Source organism: Sinocyclocheilus rhinocerous, unplaced genomic scaffold (assembly GCF_001515625.1).
Source record: "Sinocyclocheilus rhinocerous isolate Xijiao unplaced genomic scaffold, SAMN03320098_v1.1 scaffold436, whole genome shotgun sequence".
NCBI lineage: Eukaryota > Metazoa > Chordata > Actinopteri > Cypriniformes > Cyprinidae > Sinocyclocheilus > Sinocyclocheilus rhinocerous.
Window position 1 is genome coordinate 270,991 of NW_015631718.1, and position 18,553 is coordinate 289,543.

Consider the following 18,553-nt stretch of genomic DNA (forward strand, 5'->3'; position numbering starts at 1 on the left):
CTGGTACCTGTCGACGACGGAATTGACGGCGTCGCCGAACAGGCCAGAAGGCGCAAGCGGGGCGTCCATAAGGAAGACCCTGTCCTTTTCTTTAATATCTGACAGGGTCAACCACAAATGTCTCTCTGCTGCCACTAGAGCTGCCATAGGCACAATGGCACGGGCGGTCTCTTTGGTGGCGCGGAGAGATAAATCGGCGGTCCTCCTAAGCTCTGCTATGTCATGCTTTTTTATTTCTTCGCCTTCATCTAGCTCCTTAAGCAGGTCGGCTTGGTACGCCTGTAACACCGCCATGGTGTGCAGACACGCACCAGCCTGACCTGCCGCCGTATACCCCTTGCCCACCAGGCTAGATGTTGCACGTAACGGCCTGGAGGGCAATGCCGGAGCCTTTAATGACGATGCCGCGCCGGGGGACAGATAGCTCGCGAGCGTCTGTTCCACCCGGGGCATCGCCTTATAACCATGATCCCTAACCCCCACCACATTTGCATAATGAGAGGAAGCGGGGGTAAATAGACGTGCTGAATATGGTCTAACCCACGACCTCGACACCTCGGTGTGGAGATCGGGGAAAAACGGTAGGCTCCGGCGTGGAGGTGGCAGTTTACTCCGCAGAAAGCGCTAATCTAACTGGCTTTTCTGCGGTTCAGCTTGTTTCTCGGCCGGCCAATCAATATTTAGTTTATCTACGGCACGAGTGACCACCTCCAATAACTCCTCATACTGTGCTGTGTGAGGGGGCGAATCCTCATCGGCGCTCTCCACATCAACCTCCTCGGAGGAAGATAGGCGGAGCGTCGAGCCCGTTCCCCGGGGGGAAGAAACCGCAGTGCGGGCTTCCGATCCCAGAGAGCGGGCACCGGATCTGGCGGGTGAGGAAGGAGATAGGGGCTCGCCCGTCTCCATTCCCTCCGCCAAATCCAATTGCGAACCCCACGAATGCAGCCGCCGCTCAGCCTCGGCTGAAGTGGGACCAGCACCGCGAGGAACGCTGGCGAAGGCTCCCTCCTCAAAGAGAGCCTTCCGGGAGCGAAGCAGGCGCAATGACATTTGCTCACAATGCGGGCAATCGGCCCCATCAAGAGCCGATGCCGCATGCTTCGCCGCCAAGCAAACAACGCACATACTGTGTGTATCCCCACTCATAATATAGCAAGGGCAGGGAGGAACACACAGCCTGAAACGCTGCTCACTTTCGCCCTTATGCTTTATTTTCTCTGTGGCCTTGGACATTGTGCTTATGACTTTCTATTTTGACAGACAACACCAAATAAGACTCACAACAGAGATATGACTGACACAACACCGAGCGCTTCGCTGAATGACAGAAAGCTGAAGCCGGTTCCACCTCACGTGCCTTTATAGCTTCCTGGTCACTACGTCACCCGCCTGTGATGTCTCGCCCTTCCATTGGACTGATTACACATGTGATTCAGAGCACGGTCACGCTGGGGGCGTTCCCGTAGTGTCTTCGGACGCAGCTCGAGTTCCTGAAGGGGAACTAAAATTAACCATTCATCTTTGCATTTCCTGCAGACTGGGGTGCAGACTAACACCCTGTCTTAAAAAATAAAAATAAACACACTGGCGAGCTAACTTTTATCTTTTAACTTTCATGTTTGTTACTTATCTTACTTTTATCTTATCGTATACATTTCATCTCTTCCAACATGATTTTTTTGTAGCACTAGTATCTACACACTGTGTTGTCATCATCTTTTTCCATTTTATGACAGGTGGCAACCTGTGTTAAGGTGCAAAACTGCCACCTGCTATGTTTAATAGCTGGTTACTGCAAGTGGATTATTTACAATATTATTGTATGTAGTATCAACATATCAATATTTTATTTTTTAAATATCATGGTTATCGTCAGTACCGGTATATTGCAACACCCTAAGCACCAACCTGCAGATCGCCTGCCATTTCCATCATCTGCAGGGCACTCAGGGAAGTCAGTGAGCATCTCATTATTGTGCCCTTTCAGTTCTCCCACATATTCCTCATGTACACTTTATTTCTCCTTTTATTTAATATTATATGTTCATTTTTATTTAACATAAGACTGTTTCAGAGGCTTAACGCTGCTCCCTCTATTTCTGTTCTCACCCCACCATAACACATTGTGACATTTGCCTGTCCACTCCTGTTGTGCACATTTCACCGTACCCCTGTGCTCCCTGAGAGTTTCCCCTTCAGATCACACATAAAATCAACAAAACCAGCATCATCAATCACCCACAGCCCTGTGCCACAGCGGCTGCGTAGAAAATAACTCTCCATGAGCAACCGCCAAGTCAGAATAGTGTCCCGGCAAATAGGTCCCAGCTAATCTTGGAGCAGTTATCACCTTGCACATCTGTCTCTATCTTATCTCTGTCTGTATCTCTCGATATCTCTGGTTTCTTCACCCCTTCATTTCCCTTTAAGTGTGCTGGCCGCATGAGTTAGTGGAGGACAGGTCAATCACTGTGTGACTGCTCGGTCCCCTGAGCAAACTGCACCACTTCAGACGTTGTATTTGAATAAATGGTGTGAAAGTTAAGAGGTTTTGTGGACATGGGGTATCTGCACGCCGTTTATGTGCTTGTGGAAAAGCAGAGGCTCTGGAGTGCGCAGTGTGTCCAAGAACGAAATAGAGTAAGCGTGCACCATTGACTCTTAACGCACCTCAATGCAATACGAACAAGTGGGTTTGGGGTCTTTTTGGTTAACTTGGTTGTACTTGTTTTGCTATTTGTATGCTAATTTGAGGGTAGCTCAGCTGAAAAGATTGGTTTGGATTGCTGTGATACTTGCCTAGCAGTCTAAGTAGGTTGACCAGCAAGACTCCCTTGGTCAATGAGCTTCATGAGGAAGACCTTCCTAGTTTTCTGACCAACTAGACCAGCTCTAACCATGTAACCAGCAAAAACCAGACTGGGCTAGCATGGAAGTTACAATGAGGAACTTTGTGTTTTGATATGTTTGATAAGTCTCAAATTCTTCAAATTATGACAAATTATTTTATTACAAAACTGAAACAATAAATGTAATTTTGATGCCCTTTAAAGAGATAGTTCACCAAAAATTTTAATTTTGTTATCTACTCACACTCCTGTTGTACCTAACCCACAAGATTTTGGTTTATAAAACCTAAAAGATCTAAAAAGGTTATAAAGGCATCATAAAACTAATCCATTTATTAGATGTAAATAAACGTCTCTTCACAAGACTTGGATTAAACTGCTCAATTTAAGTTTTGGTTACCTGGACTTTCAATGGAGGGACAGAAACCTATCAGGCTTATTGTGTGTTTTGAAGATTAACCAATGTCTGGTTTGGGATTGGACCAACATGAGTGTGAGTAAATGATGAATTTTCATTTTTGGGTGAACGCTTTAATGTGGTATGACATATCCGATATTCTTTTACTACTAATTATAGCACAAAAAAAACATGAATGACCCTCAGAAGGGATGTTCAAAGATACTTACTAAAATGAATAATCTCTTACATAATCACCCAATCAGTGTTTCAGCCATGAAAAGATACGATATGATATAAAATGAAACCTTACATTATTTCTTAACAGCAGTTTTGAGTAGAAACAATTATTTCACTCAGTGCATGAAACTCAAAATCGTGATTCTGGGTCAAAATTACTCAAAATAACAGTCACATATGTTCTTTGCTCTCTTTTAGTTTGTTCTGTCATATTTTTTCTTTCATCATTATGGCAGCACTTCACAAGTGATGGACTTACTTTCTCTGTTTCCATTTCCCTTTCCCATCCAGCTCCAGTCTTTTCTTCAAGTCAACGTGACCCAGGTTCATGTAGATGAGTGTGTGGTTGCTGACTGTCGGGGAGGAGGGGGCTGCACCAGCCATCTGAGCGTGACTGACAAGCCGGCAGTGGTTGACTCGGGCAGCATGGCTCTGGTGTCAGTGACTGTGGAAGCCACTGCTGTCTGCAGCTGCTCAGCACGTGAAAACCTCCACCAGAGCTGCTCCGTCTATCCCAGAACCCCCTGCCACAACGGAGGAGTCTGTGTGGACACGCAGAGTGGATACAGGTGAGAAAGTACAGATTTTCCTTTGAGAGCTCAAGAGCTTACTCAAATTACTTTATTTCACTTTGCATATGGAGAGAAAGTGAATGTGACAAGCAGTGAGATGTTTACAACAGACTTCCTTTAGCAGTCTGTAATCTGCAGCAGGTTCCTGAGCATATGCAAGGTCTTCGAGGAAACAACCAACCACAGTGTGTAAACATTACATTAGGTTGAGAATTGCTTCTTGATGAAACTGTCTAAAGCTCACAATGCACATGCACTTAGATGCATAGATGCCTCATCTCCATATCACTTTCATGGGCCTCTTTGAAAGTGTAAAAAGAGACATGATCGAGTGAACTTCCACATGGATCCAAACCACTATTTGGAAGCTGAGTCTGAGCTTTTGCACAAATATGAGGCTGAAAGAGCCTTTCTTTTTCTGTGTTATTCAATTATCCAGTCCTGGCGTGGATATTGATTTCCTTCCCCGAATAACAATACTGAATGACTGGGATTGGACGGTTTTGGGGGGAGCAGGGAGCTTGTGATAATTGTTAGATGGGAATTTTTTTTTCTCGAAATGCACAGAAACCTGGCAGCCACGAGTTAATAACAAATGCTCTAATGCCATTTTTTATTTGTTTTTTTATTTAGCTGTGGCTGTAATTGAACAAAGCAGGCGCGATCCATGTCTCATATTGAATATTTTGAACAAAATTTTCTCTGTTTCACGTTTTGTTTCAGAGCAGGAAGTTGTGTATCTTCCTACACTGGAACATGTAGTTCTAATTAGCAGTGATGTTTCTTTATGTAAACTATGTATGTTTAAGTGCAAAGCTGGGCAGCGTTGTCATACATCACTTCCAGTTAAAACGTAATGAGCCAGATCTTCTAATCATGCTAATTCTTGCATAGCTAATTCAGTCCTTCAAATGCATATGCAAGTTTGATTAGAATAGCTGGATTGAGTTGTCTGAGATAGTTGCGCCTTCCCATGTTGATTGGAACAGGAATATATATTAGGGATGCTCCGATCCGCCTTTTTCACCTCCGATACCGATTCCGATACCTAGGGTTCGGTATTGGCCGATACCGATCCGATACCAGTGAAGTTTTTTTCCCTCATTTAAATAAATGTAGAATTTATAAATCTATGTCAAAAATGTATCATAAACTAGGTTAGTGGATAATTCGGCAGCAAAAGTTATTCTAGAAAAATCAGTGCACAATAATTTTAGAAATCCAAACATTTAGTGAAAAAAACAATATTTTGTGGGGAACAAATAAAAGTGTTGCACTAAATATGGTAAAATGTTACACATTGCTATTTGTATTATAAAATCCATTCATTAAAAACATTCATATATATGTTTAAGTATATACTATAAAATTAAAATACATTTATTTTGAATGTATAGCATATTTTGTAATAAGGCAACTACATATGATAGATATGATAGGACAAAACAAATACAGTGCAGCACGAACTGTTTTTATACAGTCTATGAGCACGAAGCGCTTACAATGTGCGCAAGGACAAAGGGAAGAAAAATGTATGCGTAGTGTATTATATCTGTGCAACAGTTATTGAGCCTTTCTTTTAACAGTTTTAAATTTCAGTTACTGTGCACGTTAAAAACAATTTATAGTCTTTTCTACGCCCGTGTTTTGTTCTCACAGACACCCGGTAGCAAGTAACAAAACAACATTAAACTCCGGCAAGAAGATAAAGTCCTTTTTGCAAAATCATAGACATGTATTTACAAATCAAGTATAATGGGAACACAGAATGATCTTGGAGAGAGCTTTACCGAGCTGACTGCCGTAACCGAATGCGACCAGGGTTTAAAGGCTGAACGAATGACTGACAGCCACAGCGGAGAAAAGAGTTTGTGAGACGTCATCATTCTGCACACTGGATGCGCACATTGTAAGCGCTTCGCGTTAAAAACTGCAAAGCACAAAGGGAAGAAAAATTGATGCGTAGCGTATTATATCTGTGCAACAGTTATTGAGCCTTTCTTTTAACAGTTTTAAATTTCAGTTACTGTGCACGTTAAAAACAATTTATAGTCTTTTCTACGCCCGTGTTTTGTTCTCACAGACACCCGGTAGCAAGTAACAAAACAACATTAAACTCCGGCAAGAAGATAAAGTAATGTATTAGTAAAGAAAATAATGTATTTACAAATCAAGCATAATGGGAACAAAGAATGATCTTGGAGAGAGCTTTACCGAGCTGACTGCTGTAACCGAACGCGACCAGGGTTTAAAGGCTGAACGAATGACTGACAGCCACAGCGGAGAAAAGAGTTTGTGTGAACTTTAATGTAAGGACTTAAATATTCATATGTAGCTCACATTGAGCTATTGTATGGCTTCAGAAGTAACACAGAATAATTTGCACAATCGAAAAAGAAAATCTCGTATTTGGATCGGCCCTCTCTGACTGATACCCGATCTGAGAAAAATGGCACTATCGGAGCCGATACCCAATATGAATATCGGATCGGCGCATCCCTAATATATATCAACCCCAAAACTGCAGAAATGCAGAGATCAGTAGCGAAATAATGAGAACAAATCTTCACATCATTCAAACAAGAACTAATTTTATAGACTATGAAGAATTCCAAGCACTTTTAAGAGTAAAATGCTATTTGTAGTACATAATTTCCATTAGTGTTTAATAATGCGCATTAAAATTGGTGTATTTTAATTTTATTTTAGAGCCAGTGTTTTGTACATTAAAAGTGATTCCAGTTGTTTTAATTTACATATTGGTTTAATTTACATATCCAGTTGTTTTTTTTTAAATATTGGCCAGAGCTGTTTTAAGAAAATCATCAACCCTGTGAAACCTGTTGTTCTGATTTACATTTCGCTTCCCTAATGGTAAGATAGACCTGAAAATGACAGAGAGAGATGGTAAAAAATGTGAGTTGACAATACGATACGATACGATTGTAACAGTTAGCTAGGGCACTGCTGGATGCTTAGCAGTGATTGATAAAGCTCAGTGTTTTAGTATGTATGGGTTGATTTAGATACAAATCAAGAGAGCAGCTGCCATGTGGAAGCTCCTAATGATATCTGAGATGTGGTTGCAGATGTGAGTTGTATTCTAATTGTTGCTTGTGATATGGAGGATTTTTCTTTCCCGCAGGGAAATTAAAAATGCAGAGCAAAAATGTATCATAAATACCGGCCTGACTTCTTCCAAAGGGGGCATTTAAAAAATGAAATTGCACATTTGCCTATTTTATAATTTATGTGTTGACCTATTTACCTCAGCACCTATAGAGATCACACTGCCACCTCCCATTACACACACATGCACAAACCTTCCACACCTGTATATTTTACAGGGGAGACTGACACACATACAGTTCTATTACACCTTTTTCCCAATCTCCATTGCATGACATGACCTTCAGAGACGTGCAGAGAGCTCCTCAGGGGCAGGGGCTCAAATGTAAAATAGGGACAATGTAAAAAAAAAAAAAATTGCAAGGAGTCACTTGTGGTCATCAACCCTACATTTATTTGATAAAAATTTTAATATACTTTAAAATACATTTTATGCAATGCTGATTTATTATCAATGTTGGAAACCTGTGATACTTTTTTCAAGATTCTTTGATGAATAAAAGGTTAAAAAAGAAAAGCATTTATTTAAAATATAACTTTTGTAACAATGTACACTACCGTTCAAAAGCTTGAGGTCAGTATTATTATTATTTTTTTTAATAAATTAGTTTTTATTGAGCAAGGATTTTTAAATTGATAGAAACAGTTATAGTAAAGATTGATATTGTTAGAAAACATCCCTATTTTGAATAAATGCTGTTCTTTTTAACTTTTTATTTATCAATGAACCCCAAAAAAGTATCACAAAAAATAAATAAAAAATAAAAATTAAGCAGCACAACTGTTTCCAACATTGATAATAAATTAGCATATTAAAATGATTTCTGAAGGATCATGCACTGAAGACTAGAACAGGCCTAATGATGCTGAAAATTCAGCTTTGCATCACAGAAATAAATTATATTTTAAAGTATATTAAAATAGAAAAACATTATTTTAAATTGTAATAATATTTCACAATATTACAGTTTTTCTGTATTTTTGATAAAAAATGCAGGCTTGATAAGCTTAAGATGCTTTCATAATGCAGCATAATTATAAAAATTTTTAACATAATAAAGTCCTTTCACGTCACCATTTCGCCAGCCTACAAACACTGTCGTCACTCTTTTATCTTTTATCCTTCCGGAGCTCCTCCGTGGGACTCGAGACCGGTGAGTGGCGCAGGTCTCGTCCTCTCGTCACATATCCCTATCGCCCCTCGCAGGCCAGGGGGAGCCGATCACGGTGGCTGCGCGTACCTGGGGGTAAGGACAGACAGACGAGGCGAGAGTAAAGCAGACGGAAGGATAGGGAGAGACAGAGACGAGAGAGAAAAAAAAAAAATCTTGTTCTGGTTCCCAGACACACTGCCGCTCGGCCCTCCACCAGCTGGGTAAACTCTTCCGCGATGCCTAGCGGCGGCACTGGATAGCCCTCGGTGGACGTCCCGACACTCCTCCGCCGCCCGGTGGATGGCGACGGCTCCTCTGGATTCGGGGCAGCCATCATGGCGGATGGCAGCAGGCTCCGGCCTCCGGCAAACGGGGCGACTCCTCCGCTCCCTCACGGACGGCAACCGTCCCTCCACATCCCAAGCGGCCGGCAGCGAGTTCGTCCGCCCCCCCGTCAACTCACTCCAGCCCACCGCCTCGAGCGTCCATGGCGGCAGACTGCTCCGCCATGCTCGATGGCACCGCGGATTCACCACAGCGGCGAGGGATCTCTGGCAGTGTGTCCCTCCTTCCTCCCAGGTTTCGGCACCAATGTAACAAAGAATGGAAAGAAGGAGGCGGGAACCGGCGAACATTCAAACAAAACTTTAATAAATAACCAAACACAAAATAGCGCGACAGCCCCTCACGGACAACTGTCGCGCACAAACAAAACCAAAACACAGTAATTTTCAGCCGATTTATGAATTTGAACAGAAAATTATCACTCCACTTCACATTATTGTCCAATGAAATTTGAACTTGTGCCAGATCATGATTGGTTGGTGTTTTATGCACAGTGTTGTGCAAGTTACTTCCAAGCTGTAATACATTATAGATTACTTGTTACTGTTATTTAAAAGTAATTCCTTACCTTACAAAATTGCTAAGTTGGCAACACTGCTCGCGGCACTCCGCCCTAAACACGCCTTCACTGGACTACGTCACACAATTCAAAGTTCCACCAGCGAGAGGGAGATGAGTGAAATAAATCGCTAAACAAATATATCAGAAGCTGTCGTTTTGTCTTTATTTACAAACTTAGGCACCACATGCGGCTATTGACTGACCACGAACAGGAAATAGAACTTATTTGCGGTTAATGTCTTTTATGCATGACAAAAGGGCATTGATGAATTATGTAATATTCTAAAATATATAATATATGGATTTGTAATTAAATCGACACACTAGCTTTGATTATTGATTAAAAAAAAAAGTTTAAAATATTGTTTGGTTTATTTTTTCCTTCCGTCAACCCACTCACTGAAAGAACTAGCCTATATGGCTCGAGAGCCTAGGCTTCCGAACAGACTGTGGAATATCAGTCACGCAAAAGGAACGCAACCCATAGCAACGCCTCAGATTGACAGATATGTAAAAATTAACATGAATTTTCCGACTTTTGAGCGATTATTTACTGTTTTGTACACATTGTCAGGTTAATTATAATTCAAATGCATTTTTTTTATTGATCACAATATCATTGCTATTTGTCTGAGAGGGGCACTTTTGAATAATTTTGAAAAAGGGCAGGGGCTTGAGCCCCCAAAGCCCCCCCTTCTGCACGTGCCTGATGACCTTACATCTGTCAGCGCACAGAAGGAGACAAAACGGGTAAATATCCAACACACAGAGCTTTATTGAGAGGCTTTGGAGGAGAAAGCGATGATTACAGGTACGGTAAGTGATAATAGTTCAGTAACTCTAGCTGAGACTTAGCTGAGCAGTAACTCTGTCCTTGATTTGCAGGTTTGTGGGGAATCCGGAATGCTAAGACGATGACTGAAGATGAAGGGATCATAGAGCAGATCAGGTAAGTAGTCAGGTAAGTTGATGCAAGAAATAACAACAAGACCAGACACTGAGGTGGTGACATGAAGGTGGCTTTATACTGTGGTTGATTAGTGCAGACAGGTGAGGAAAATCAGAAATCTGGTGATTGTGAAGAGTGGGTGGGGCTGAATGATCTGGCGGTGCTGGTGACTCTGTGACAACATCGTAGAAAGCCTTAAAAATACCAGTGTAAGATTTGTACATGCAATACACATGCAATGGCTTAGCATCCCATTCTGACATACATTATATCTACGTGCCTCATTTTAATCACCTTGAAAAATATGGAGAAATTAATTTAGCTCTCAGTGGTTTAATTAAAAGAAGAAAGTAAAGCTAAGGACTTGCGAGTGGTCAAACCTAGTGAGCATGTAATGTTCTGAGCTGGTGTTGTGGGCCAGAGCGCTTCATGCCTCAAGCCCTCCTCTAATCCTAATAATGCCCACAGGCAACAACTTTAATGTTGCGTCTGTGTTACGTCAACCTTCCGGTCTTCTTCAGACTTCAGGCATATATGTGTTCAAAACCTTTCAGTTTTTCAGTTTCAAAATATGAGCATTTATATGCAAAATGTTTATTTGAACTGTATGCATTCACACGGAACGATTTATCAAACATAGACATTTGTATGAAAAATAGGGATTTGCATGCATTGATACGACATGGTCTATACGAATATCTCGCTTTGGCAGAATGAAATTGCTTGGTCACTCACACTGCTTGGTTATTTCTGTGTCAAGAGAGACTTTGACAATCCTGCAGGAGAGTGCTTTAAATATCACTGTTTTCCTATACAAACACTAATTCACATGCATCAAACATCCAACCAGTCTGGAGAGTTTAGCTCTCAATGTCCTTTTTCTATTAGTCACTTTCATTCAGTCCATGTACCATGTCCGTGAGAATTAGAATTAAACTGATAATAATTTCAAGACAAATCTTTTGTAAATGTACATCAGGAACGGGTGTCAATTTAAAGCACATTTACTCAAAAATTATAAACCCCTGTTAGAATAATCCTGCAAAATGTAAAATATCATTACCCCAACCTCTAATAAAGTAAAATAAAATGAATAATTAAATGAATAAAAAATATATATATATATCCTATTGCCACTGCTACTGCTAGCATAAGGCAAAAACATCTTTTGGAAATTATAGATGGATTTCCTAGGGAAAATGGATGCTGCAAAATTCTGTATTTATCATAAGTAGGATGTTGAGCTTTATTGTGTATAGATGATAAAATGTAGAACTGCAGTCAATTTAAGCATAAACACCCTCAATCATAATTTAAGTCTAATTAAGCAGCATCCTTTCAGATGATTGTCACCATTCAACAAATAAATGACAGCTCCCCAGTTAGCGGAGGAACTGAATTTTGTTTCATTTGCTGTGTTTGTGAAATCATAGGTTTAGAGACCTGTTTTATGGTTTTACTTGAAGTCTGAATTACTAAAGTGTATACCCTATACTAAAGTGTTACCATTTATAGACACTTAATTTAATATATATGCTTTATTAAAATACTGTTTCTGATATGCAGATTCATGCATGCAGTATATTCCAGCACAGTGTTCATCACTCTGCAGAGGGCTGGATCTCAAGATTTAAGGATCAACATATATAGTCAGGAAGCATGATTAATGGTGAATTTGTAAATGGAGGGCAGGGTGGAGATTGTTGTAGGTTTCTCACAAGCTAGCCAATGGATTCCTCGTACTGTTTATGCTGGAGGGAAATGAGCGAATGGGAAGGGGTGAAATGGACCAGAGGGAGTAAGAGGATTGTGTTCAGCCATCATGGCTGATATTAAGACCAGGATTCACTCGAGGAGATAAATTGGTCTGATTTAGTTCATCAAGCAGAACAGAGCTGAGTCTTTTTTTTTCAATGATGAAAGAAGTGCTTCTATTTTAAAGTGTTTTACTGTCTCTCTGGTGTTCTCTTTATCACTGACTTGAGTTCTCACTCAAAAGACACTGTTAATATTTGAGATATTGCTCAAATTGACCCCAGTGAATTACATAGGACAGAGGCCAGTTCTTTAGAAAGATCTGTGACCCTGCTGCTGCTTATCAAAGGCTGTTGTTTTTGGGGGGAATGAAAAGACTGTCAAACTGCCTTTCTTGCTGTTTTTCTGCTATTTAACGTTGTTGTTCACAAACAACTGCTTTGCAAGAAATGCCCCAAAGAAACTCAAAATGTGTGATCAGCAAACATTTTGCTCTTTCATTTTTCCACTCCTTTCCTCAGTCTCTCATCAGACCAGCTTCAATATTCTCTTATGCTTCAGTGGGACTCTCTTTCATTGATCCTGTCACATAATTTGATCTCCACTTTGAATCGCCCTCTCCAAGCACCCCATCATCCATCCCTTAAACCCTGCCGACTGACTCTTTCCACCACCAGATTTCAGGGCTTATGTATTACTCAATCCTCGGCCTAAACAGGAGTCACCTGACATAATTTCTAGTGAGTCTTTATGAAACTTTAGCTTAAAAGGGTATTGTGCCCCAGATGGAGTTACTTTATTGTATCGATTCAGGTGGTTGAAATGTTGTCTTATTGCAACCAGATTGGCTCCTCTGTCTTGCTAGGTTTGTGTCTTGGAGAGAGCATTAGTCGCACCAGTCTAGAAATTTGTCCAAATCCAGCTCGCTGTGAGGCTGACAGTAATCAATGGGCCAACATTAGGAATGTAATATCTGTGCCATTATCATGGAAAGTTTTCTCTGTGGTGTGCATTACTCTTCCATCCCGCACTTGTATCCATCTCGACACGGTTGATGGATGAGTCGAGAATGACTATCTGACACACCATCTGAAATCTTTGAGACAGATTCCTGTAAACTTTAGCATCTTATGAGAAAGGATCTAAAAAAAAAAACCACCTCACTGAAATTTTATTGTTTACTTGTTTGTGTGCAAGTAAAAATAGCTTTGTACTGGATACAAATGTTAATTCAGTTAAAGGTGCATTCAGTAGTTGGGTGCTAATTTTAACTTTTATATATTAAGATGTAGCAAATCAGCCCAAAATGAAAATATGTATAATTAATTATGTTCAGTGAAAGTATTTGGATCAAGTAACTGGTTTTGGGGATTCTTAGACATCTGACCAGCTAATGTTCAGTGAGCATATCTATAGACTGTATAAAATATTATTTTCTTGGCTATAGACAATAATATCCTAATACTAAGCCAACACTTTCTAGAAGCATGTAGCTGTGATAGGCATGATCTGGGACTCAAAACAACATGATCTGGGACTCAAAACAACATGATAGGCATGATCTGGGACTCAAAACAACAAATAACCAAGTGTGATACAAAAAGACTTTATTAACTACACTAAACACTTAACCCTTGTGTTGTGTTCAGAACCCTTTCACACTAACGAGGTTACAGAGCAAAAAGGACCCGGCCTCAAAAATTGCTTATAAATCACTCATTATGCTATATTATCACCAAAGATTGGATTCAATCTTTTTGTCAACTTCTTTTCTTTCATTTAGGACTGGTTATGTATTTATATTAACTAGTATTTTCGGGAAAAATAAAAAATTTTCAGAGCAAAAAGTACCCGAACACCACATGAGGGTTAAACTATGCTAACATATATACAGTTGGAAATAGCAAGAGGGTTAAATCTGCAGAGTAAAGCATAAAAACATGAAGTTATGCCAGTATTTGATATTCAGCAGATCGACAGCCTGACCAAAACATCACAAGTAGGGATGCACCGATACCACTTTTTTCAGAATGAGTCCGATACCGATACTTTAATTTTTGATACTTGCCGATACCGATACGATACCTGCATTTTCACAGTATTTGTAATTGTTTTTTGAATATTGGGTACAGAAACAAAATAATAATAATATGAATCATGTTAGTTGGCTTCATTTAGCAAACAGATATTACCTTCAGGTATTTCCACACTTAATTATACCTGTTAAAATGTATAAGCTTTTGTTACTTACACTGTTCATTTTAATGGCACATTAGAGCTGCTCCATTGCAGCAGCTCAATACTGTAATCACAAAGCGTTTTCCTAAAATAATGCAGGGAACCACTCATTATACGTTATACAAGTGCACGCGTACTATTTTGGTGATGTAATTTGTGTCACGCGCAGTGTACACAGACCCTCGTGTATGAGTAAAAACCGAAGTATACATTATACGAGTACGCGCATACTATTTTGGTGATGTAATTTGAGTTACGCGCACTGTATGCGGACCCTCGCGTATGAGTAAAAACCGAAATATACTTTGGCCTTTAAAGAAAGCTAAACATGTGCAGCGTGCACAGGTTTGTATTGGTGCAGAATGAGAGAGACCCTTACAGCCTAGTACATTTCACACAGTCTGCTAGTTTCACTTTTGCTTTAAATAAAGTCGTGTATGCTTGACGTTTAAAATAAATGTTGTTTATAGTGAATGCCCCTATAATTTTTGTTTGTTTTATATTTACGATTTAGTTTTAATCCAAATGCTTGCGCTAATGGAGCAAACCGCAATCAAGATCATGCAACAGAAGTGCGCACTCTCGGACTCCCTCTCTCGCTCTCGCTCTCCTTACCGTCAAATAACTTTAGTAACTTGTGCAATGTTTTACTTACTTGCTTTTGACATATCCGACCGAACTACAAACTTTCCAGTGATGTCTGTGAGATATTCATTTCCACAAGCTCAAGCATCTGTGCCACATGCGCTATACAGGCGTGGATACTGAATGTTTAACATTATATTAATTACTTACATGTATTTCATAGACATCCTTAATCTGTAATATCTCCATTCTACTGTCTGTTGTACCAGTATTGGTATCGGTGCATCACTAACACTAGCGTAGCCAGAAAAGAGACTCTGGGTGTGCATCAGAAAAACTGGGTGTGCCACATTTATTGTCAGATTAATGTGCAAAAAAAAATTAAAAACCCAACTCTGCGTATCACTAACGTTACAGAATATACTGGGCTGATGTGTAAAACTATACTCGCCACATAACCATAAAACTATATAAAATATAATACACTAAGGATCGCCAACAGTCATAACACAGTAGCTTTAATAGTGCCTGTAATAATACTGCCTATGAATGAATGAAAATGCATTATTATTTTTTTATTTTTTTTTTTTATTAAAGAGAACGTAAAGAGGTCTAAGTTTAAGAATACGCTAGAAGTTACATTTTTTAAAATGTGTATTTTTTTTTTCTCTTTTTAACATTAACTTACAATAGTGAAAGACTTCTTCCCTCGGGTGGATTGCATGTTTTCTTGCCTTGCTAAATGTTGTGCTCATGATCAATAATCACGTTGCTTGCATTCGCTCAAAACTGATTTGCCGAAATAAAAACGCGGACGCTGGCGCGAGCGACCAGCCGGCAGAGGATTCCACTTTCTCTTAAAGCCTTCCTCGGAAGCTTATGGTCGCAAATGAAACAATGATTTGCGCAAAAAGAATGATCACTTATCAATTGAGAATCTGTTATTCGTATGGTCTGGTGGTCATACGGCGTGTGCCTGCGAATACGGGACAAACTGCGTTCCGTTTATCTTTCATACGGGATGCTTCTTTGATGCCGTATTATACGGAACGGTTGGCAACCCTACCTGTTGATGCCGGGCTAGGGGAGGGAGAAACATCCTCATCCTCTGCCTTGTGTCTGGCCTTCCATCAAGCCGAGGTTTTTTACTAAAGAATTTAAGCAGGGAGCTCTGTGACATATTGCTAGCTAGCAATTACTCAAAGATTCTCTGTTTAGAATGCGCGGCAAAAGTCTCTCAAGATGCTGGGGTCAAAAGTCACAGTCAGCGGCTGTTTGCGAATTGGTTGGCAGTCCGAATGTCGGCAGATTTTTTATTTTTTTTTACGAAAATCATTTAAAATTGTAATTACATTTTAAATGAACAAATATTGTATGTACACAACAATAGGCTAAGTTTAGAAAAAACATTTGTATTTTAAGACTATAAAAAATCATTCTGCATCTATTTTTAGGTGTGCCAGCTGCCACTGTGGGTGGCACAGGCACACCCTGGCACATCCGTGGCTACGCCACTGATCCCTAATCACAAGCATTGCCATTGTTAAAAGGTATTTAATGTATCAATTAAAAAGAAAAGGTTTGATGTTTGCAGCTCTAATTTTTTTTAGCTTAGTATCAGTGTTAGAACTTCTAATAATTCTGGTAATAATCTTGTGATCAGTGATCTTTTAAAGCATGAGGATGTCACATCCTTAGGAGGTGAGTGAGCCAATGAGGAATCTTTACTTCATGTAACACATATACATGACCATATTATACATATAAGTATACTCTCTCTTTTCTCTCTCTCTCTCTCTCAGTTTCAAACTGTCTCTAAAATTCCTTTGGGTTGTAAAATGGCCTTATCTTGCTTATGTGTCTTTGCTGCTATGGAAAATTTACACACACAGTTCAGTAATTTACGGGAGTGACAACCGCATTCTGCAAACTGAATTGACTCCCGAAAAATGCAGGTAGTGACAGCCGCATTTGCATAAATTCTATGCAGTTTCTAAAGTAAGTTCTGTTCCGTACACACAAAACTGTAGTTTAGGGGATTCACTCCGTAGCCCCACCCACTGTGAAATATAACTGATCAGAAATCTTCTTATCTGTGTTAAACATCAAATATTATCTGATTAATTGTAATTGTGTCCTGTCTTGCAGCAGTTTCATGTTCAATGTGGACAGACAAATTGTTTGCTGTTGGAATTGCTAGACGAGATATGCCGATGATAATTAGAAATTGATGAAGTTTGATGGTCAGTCCTATAAACAAATTGTCACCTGTCTTCTGCTATGGCATGTTGTTTTAGTAAACATGGGAATGGTTTTGATTAGCGCACAATGCAATTAGAGCACTCATGATGCGTTTGATTGCTTTATTGGGTGCATTGACCTGCTTAACTATCTTTCTTTGTCTCAACTGTCATAAGTGCACAGAGATTGTCATCCCATGTCATTTTCCTTTCAATCCGACAATTAGAACTGCAGCTACGAGGGAGACAGCGAGGAGAGAGAATGAAACAAAGACAGAGACAGAGAAAGGAGACACGGAGGAAGGACAGCGATAGACCCATGCATTTTTCAAAGACTATGATTAGACTTGCCAAAGAGGCACTGAGGCAGGGGATCTGAGGGCACAGCAGTGCTTGGGTGGCAAACCAAAAGAAAGCAATTTGTCATTGATGTTTCTGAGCAGATGATTCTGTTTGTGGGCTGAATCAAGAGCGTGCGCAACAGGTGGGGCTGATCCGTCAGAAAGCAGAACAAGAGAGCTGTTGATTACTGTTTGAGTCATGCCAATACATATGCATATGAAGTGTATCTTTCATATGGAAATTTTTGATGGCAAAGAGATGCACAACATCAGACTTGTATTGAATGGTCCAGTGTGGTTCCAGTTTTATAGAGGATGATGTTTTGGGAGGTTCCCTAAATGAGAAAATCTTTAAAATGGAGCCTTAAAGTGTCCATATTATGCTCATTTACAAGTTTACAATTTTATTTATGTAGTCTGCTAGAATACATTTGCATGATTTAAAGTTCAAAAACACATTACTTTTTCATACTTTATATTGCTGCAGCACCCTGCTTTTAGTTCCTTTCTGAAAAGCCCAGTATACTCTGATTGGTGAGCTGGCCGACTGGTCTGTTGTGATTGGTAAACCACTTAGAGCATTTGTCAGAAATGTAACGCCCCTTATGGATCATATCTATGGTAACCACGGTATAGGTATTGGAAGTACATATAAGGGTTTCTACCCTTGAAGCAAAAAACAGTGTCTCCTCGATATAGCAAATTCACTTACCCAAATGTTCTTTGAGGGTGGGCCTAAGCAGCCAGTGGGCAGGCATTATGCAAATGTATAACATGGTAATATAGCGCAGTCACGATGGCAGGACTACAAACACGCATTTCAAGGCACCTTATCGATCATTTACCAGCTATATCACACACTGAAGGAAGTATAAAATGTAAAAAAAAAAAAAAAAAACATAATACATGCATTTTAATTCAGATTTGTGTAGTACTTGTCATGTGTTACAAATTAAGTAGTTTAATATGTTCATGGAATAATGTTGTGATGAGAATGATAAAATAATGATAATGAGGGACCTATAGTCTTTGAAGTCCATCCTAAAATGACTGAAGGGGATGTAGGAAGTGGTCGTTGAAGCGTACCTCACTGTCTGGCAGGTATAGGCTATATTTGACAGGTTGCATCACTCAGTAACAGAGATGAGGTGGGAGTGGGATACAAAGCTTTGAGAAAAATCTAATTTGAATGTTT

The 18,553-nt window shown here is 39.9% G+C and overlaps 1 protein-coding gene across 1 annotated transcript in view; it reads left to right on the forward strand.

Annotated features, from left to right (window-relative positions):
- Window positions 1-18,553, forward strand: part of LOC107741884 (neural-cadherin) — a 307,523-nt gene that overhangs the window by 246,715 nt on the left and 42,255 nt on the right. Inside the window, exon 22 of the mRNA XM_016554680.1 lies at window positions 3,781-4,058. Within this exon, the coding sequence (XP_016410166.1) occupies window positions 3,781-4,058 (278 nt within the window). The remainder of the gene's footprint in view (window positions 1-3,780; window positions 4,059-18,553) is intronic.